Source organism: Hyla sarda, chromosome 4 (assembly GCF_029499605.1).
Source record: "Hyla sarda isolate aHylSar1 chromosome 4, aHylSar1.hap1, whole genome shotgun sequence".
Lineage (NCBI taxonomy): Eukaryota > Metazoa > Chordata > Amphibia > Anura > Hylidae > Hyla > Hyla sarda.
Window position 1 is genome coordinate 309,006,335 of NC_079192.1, and position 6,045 is coordinate 309,012,379.

General features: G+C 40.8%; 1 protein-coding gene and 1 long non-coding RNA gene across 5 annotated transcripts in view; one reads left to right on the forward strand and one right to left on the reverse strand.

The window, feature by feature from the left end:
• The window catches only part of SH3PXD2B (SH3 and PX domains 2B), a 153,642-nt gene extending 149,785 nt beyond the window's left edge, over positions 1–3,857 (forward strand). For both annotated transcript variants that reach the window (XM_056574825.1, XM_056574827.1), the window contains one exon: positions 919–3,857. In XM_056574825.1, coding sequence (XP_056430800.1) covers positions 919–2,376 — 1,458 coding nt within the window. In that variant the 3' untranslated portion in view covers positions 2,377–3,857. The remainder of the gene's footprint in view (positions 1–918) is intronic.
• The window catches only part of LOC130369490 (uncharacterized), a 97,175-nt gene extending 91,418 nt beyond the window's left edge, over positions 1–5,757 (reverse strand). For all 3 annotated transcript variants that reach the window (XR_008892783.1, XR_008892779.1, XR_008892781.1), the window contains exon 1: positions 5,611–5,757. This is a non-coding gene — a long non-coding RNA (uncharacterized LOC130369490). The remainder of the gene's footprint in view (positions 1–5,610) is intronic.
• Positions 5,758–6,045: the final 288 nt, after the last annotated feature.

Sequence of the window (6,045 nt, forward strand, 5' to 3'; positions counted from 1 at the left end):
GTGAATTGTCAGATGGGTAGCAAAATGTAAATCCTATGGTAAGGAGATGTGACTGTAAGGTTGAGGGGGCATGAATCACATTCAGTGGGGGTGTGATTTTAAAGTTTCTGTTTCTGTCTTAACTCAGACTTAATACACAATTTTCCAATAGAATTTCTGGCCATCTGATTATTCAGTTAAAGGAATTCTCCAACTGAAATCTTTTATGCCCCGCTGTGCCCGGGCTGTAAAACTATGCATAATAAACTTTCACTTACCTGCCTACGATCCCCCGTTGTTCCGATATTGCCGCCTGTGCTCCGGTCCCTGTCAGCTTCCTCTTCCTGCAGGTCGGTGACTTCACTCTGCGCTCAGCCTATCAGAGGCCGCGACAGGACATTGCTGCGGCCGCTGATAGCCTGAGAGCAGAGTGAAGTCACCGACCCGCAGGAAGTGGAAGGGACTGGGACCTGAGAACGGGACGGCCATATCGGAACAACGGGGGATCGTAGGCAGGTAAGTGAAAGTTTATTATGTATAGTTTTACAGCCCGGGCACAGCGGGGGTTAAAAGTTTTAGCTTAGAGAACTCCTTTAAAAATACAGATGGACAGCCAACTAGTAAATCCACTATATCTCAGACTGACCACATGTCCTCTCCAACTACCCCCTTCAATACTATCCCCTCCCTATTAACAATTTTTAGGACTAGATTACTTCACTTTCTGCCTTCCACGCATGTTGTTTTTAGGTTTATTTCATCTTTACATTTCTGGAACGTGACACAGAAGTACACGTCTTATTATTTTTAAAAGTGCCAACCCTTTATTTTATATTCTAAAAAAAATGGTTTTAAATTTGGATGTTGTCTAACTATTGTTTTATTGTTATAATTATTTATAGTTTTTGCATGAAAATATTGCTGTGTGTTTCCCATTAGGTAATAGAGAAAAACCACAGTGGCTGGTGGTACATTCAAATTGATGATAAGGAGGGCTGGGCCCCCGCTACCTTTATTGACAAGTATAAGAAGACAAGCAGTGCTTCAAGGCCTAACTTTTTAGCTCCTTTGCCCAATGAGATGGCCCAGCTGTGCTTGGCAAATGCTTCAGCAGAGAGTAGTTCTTCAGAAGAACCATCTGGGCCTTGTAGACCTCTGCCTGAGCCACCTCAGAATGGCACAGAATCTGTAGCAAAGTGGAAAAACAAAGAGCAAGGCTTCAAAAGTTCTCAACTGAATGGTAAAGAACAAATCTTCAATAGTGTATATGATGAAGCTGCTGATGATGAAGGGGAGGAGAAGCCAAGTTTACCTCCTAGAAGGGAGTCTATGTTGAAGACAGATGATATTTCTGAAAGACCAAGCATCCCACAGCTACGGGTTCCTCCTCCAAAACCATCACCTAGCTTGTTGGCTTCTAGTCCACAGAGACAGTTACCCCCAAAAGACATCAAGAAACCAGAAATAAAAAGTGATAAAGGCAAAATGTTTCAGCTGAAAAATGAAATGGGACTGGAATGTGGCCACAAAGTATCACCCAAAGAGCTGAAAAAGCCCATGCTTAAACCTGTCCCTAACAAACCGAAATCTGACCAGCCTACAGAGAAGACAGACTTGACAGCCCCAAACCCCTTTTTAAAGTCCAAACCACAAGTTAGACCAAAACCTATTGCTGCACCTAAAACTGAAATGAATACAGAAAATAAAGTTGATATTTCTAACTTGAGGAGTAGACTAAAGCCTGCGGCAAAGTCTCTAGAGAAAGCAAATGAGCAGGAGTCTTTTGATTCTCCTATGTATACCGCACCTTACCAGGGGGCTGCCGGCAGACCTCTTGACAAACCAGAATTGAGACCTCCGTATAAACAGGATGACGAAATACCTAGAGAGCCACCATCTAAAGCTTTGCCGGTGCCAATAAGGACTGTAGACAATGAATCAAAGCCTGGAAGAGATCCACCTCAGAGGCCTGTAGTGCCACCAAGAAGACCTCCTCCTCCGAAGAAATTGTCTATTGAAAACAATGATGGGAAAACAACACCGCAAAAGGAAAGTTCCGATTTAGTAGCTGCTCTCCTGTCTAACAAGCCAATATTGGTCCCACCAAAAGCAAAGCCATTCCTCCCCTCATCCAGCATGGATGATACCAAAGTAAGAAATAGCTTTGTGCCAAAGATACAGGCACCAAGGCAGGTAGAGAAGTCGGTTCCCAAGGATTGCTGTTATGTAGCCATTGCCGATTTTGATGGGGACGAAGAAACCGGTAGCTTTAAAGAAGGGACGGTATTTGAAGTTCAGGAGAAGAGCTCAAGTGGCTGGTGGTTCTGTAAGGTTATTAATGGAGGCCCCATGTGGGAGGGCTGGATACCTTCCAACTATCTTAGAAAGAAGCCGTAATAGTTGCATAGTTTACTCATTGCAATAGTCTCCGAATTTCAGGTCTATTTAATTAGTCCATTAATTTATAGTTTTTACATGAAACCTAATTTTTTTTATACATTCCATTTTTTATTCACTTTTTTTAAAGTATTAAGGGAAGATGAAAGCTGACTGGGCAGGCTCTGGGTGTAGGCATTTTCTGGAAATCATGGGGTAGATATGAGCAGAGAACAATTTAGAAATATGGTAGCGCTCAAGTTATGGAATATGTTTGGCTGTTCTGCTCAGTCTGTAAAGACAGTACAAACAAAGCTTGGATTATCATATCTTCTCCATATTTGGCCTTCTTGGTATATTATTCTCCTTGGCCAAATTTACATTTTTGCCACTGTTGACAGTGACATAATAAACTTGGCAGTAACACTAGTTTAAAACTTTGTTTTACATTTTTTGCATTCATAGCAATGTTAACATAAATAGTTCAACTTAATACCGGTATTTTAAACCTTCCTCCAAATTGGAACAAACAACTGGCTATTCATTCAATAGTCTGCGTGAAGTAGCGATACATTCCTGCACTGCTAACCCTTCCCCATTAAGTGTACTCTTAGTTTGCTTCCTTGCAATGCAGAAGGTTTTACAATTCTGTGACCTGTAGAGGGCAGCAATGGCTAAGATTTTAAAATGAACACAAACAGCACAGATTTAGACATCCATCATATCCGGGTTTACATTACCTAGCCCACTCCGGACTGGCATGAAGTTGTACGGCGGTGTAACCATATATTACATTTGCAGAGTGCCTCACCTGTGATATTGCCACTCTGTACCCTCTCCTGTTGCGCTGTGCCAGGTGATCAACTCGGTAATTACAGTTGGCTGTATGCCACTACCCAGAACATTACTGGTAGGATAATGGGAGAGTGGCAATATGTAATATAAGACATCCGGTCAGAATCAATATTGCCTGTTACCTCTGGAAAGGTTAAAGGAAAACTGTCATCCTGTTCACCCACACTAAACCCAATACACCGGGTAATAGTACAGGTGAACCTATGAAGATCAGCTTCGATCTTTGTTGATTTGTGCGCTGGAGGCGGGCCCACCAGCTGAATTTTATTAGTCATGGTCACGTGAGCGCTCAGTAGGCACAAGCACTCTGGTGACCAATGACCATGAATATTCAAATTCTCCCGGGCAGAAGGTACGTTTATTAGTCAAAGACCCGTCGGGTCTCCTTTTCACCCGCACTATTAGGGTGCATTCACACCACGTTTTTGGAATACAGCTCCCGTATATGTTTTCAATGTGAAAACCGTATGGAACCATATTGAAAGCCGTATGCATTGACTCTTCATTGAAAACTGTATGCCAAAAGATGCATCAGGTTGTGTCCGTTTTGCATCGTGTACGGTTTTGTCAGTTTTTTTCCCATACCCAAAACCGTAGCCTACCACGGTTTTTGGTCCGAGTGAAAAACCATATTAAAACGTGTATATATATATATATATATATATATATATATATATATATATATATATATATATATATATATATATATTTTTTAACATGGGAGTCAATGGGAACCGTACAGACCTGTATGTTCCACCATATGGTTTTTGACTTTACAGAGTTTTTTTTCTTGGAATTTCAAACAAACAAGTGAACGTTTATTCATAATGGATTGAAAAGTTAACAAATACGTTTTTTTTCTTAAAAAAAATAAAAAAATGAAACCGGACATCATTTTTTTTAACTGTATACAGGTTAAAATCTGTTCACACGTTTTTACACAGTTTAGTCCGGTTTTGAGGAATCAGTTTTTCAACAAAAACCTGATACGGGAACTGTATTGCAAAAACGTGATGTGAATGCACCCTAACCCACTGTATTGTTGGGTTTAGTGTGGGTGAACGTGATGACAGTTTTTCTTTAAGGGCCTCTCCTGAAATTTAAAGAGACTGAATGAAACAGTGACCGCTAATATCAGTCTAACAACCATGGCTAGTACCCAGGACTATGCAGCCCTAGTATTTTAACTAGCTGGAGCTCTATATGATGTAACGTAGATGCATTTATTTGTATCGGAAGGAAAAATGTATAATGTTAAGGATATATTTAAGGCTCATTATTGCCTGGATTGTTTCGTGACCAAGGGAGCAGTGCTCCGTGTCTGTTGCCGCTGCCTACTACCCACCCTAGATCAGTGATCTCAGGGTGTGCTTCCATCCATGTGGCATTTGTGACCTGTTTTCTTACCTATGTTCAGTTAGTAGCACATTGCACACTTTCCATTGTACCACAGCAGTATTATATAGCTTTATGCATTGCTCTACAATGGAACAGGCAGGTTGTTCTGCAGGTTATCGGTAGCTTTTCCAATTATATTATAAATTACCATCCATGTCACATTTTCCACTCGCATCAAGTATTTCCATCCACAGTGTGAGATCGCCCAAAGCTCCATATTTAGGCTTGCGTTCATTTTGATGGTGCCTTTCTTCCAGCCTCCTTCAATGTGGTGCAGCTGGTCCACGTTTCTATGGGCCATACCAAAACTGCTTTTGTATCCTTACCCGATTAACTCATCCTATGATGGAACCTAAGTGACCTTTTTCTGCCCCTCTCATTGTGCCTTCATATTCAGTGATAAATATGAACTGTGGATTTTTGGACAAGTCATTTGGCTCTAATAGTGACATAACCAAAGAAGTTTCTTTCCTACATTTACATGACCATTCATATATAATGCTGATTATAATTTGCAACTATGCAGTTTCCTTTCTGTATTTGATTCTGGCCATTGTCAAGATTTGTTGCCACTGGTATCCTGTACCTGTACTATGTCTAATAAAGCTTTTTTTTTTCTAACATTGTGTTTTTATGGTCAGTCACTACGACTAAGGCTATCCATACTATCAAATTACTGTCAATAGTTCCACTACAATTTGGTTTCAATTCTTTTGATTTATTCCCTACACCATTTTTTTTTTTTTTTTAATTATGTTTCATTTACAGAATCATTTTTTCTATGAGGCTGCTCGCTGCCCCTGCAGTTTTGCTGGTGGGGGTTGTTCCTTGTTGTGCCAGAGGAGTTGCTTTAGGAGTATGACCATTTACTCCTTTCTCTCTCCCTTGTCACATGGCCTGCTTTGGAGTGTACCATGTCCACAGTATAGGTTGCAAGAAATCAATTCATTTTGTGTCCATAGAGAAACATAAGTGTGAACAAACAATTCATTGATGTAGTACCTTGTATTGGTTATTACTGTGCCTGGAAATCGCAGTAATCCTCTGTAAATTGTGCAGATGTCTGGCCCGTCACATGGCTGGCTGCTACTGCTGAGTACAGTGAGGTCAAGAGTAAGTGGTGTCTGACGTGGGTATAAGTCAGGTGGCTTCCTGATGGTTACCTTTCACTATATAGCTTTGACAGCTGGCACATTGTGACATCAGTCATACATAGGCATGTCAAAGTGTGTTTGTGTATATATAACTGAGGCCAATATAGCACAGTGCTGGCCTCCATCAGGTGATCAGGGTCTATGGATATGTTTTCCATATGTTCTGAAAGATTTAGACACAGCAAACTGACACCAGTATGAAAAGACACCAAGATATGTCAATGTCACACACAGCAGCTTTTATTTTAGTAAAACTACCACTGCAGTTTTTGAGGCAAGACCA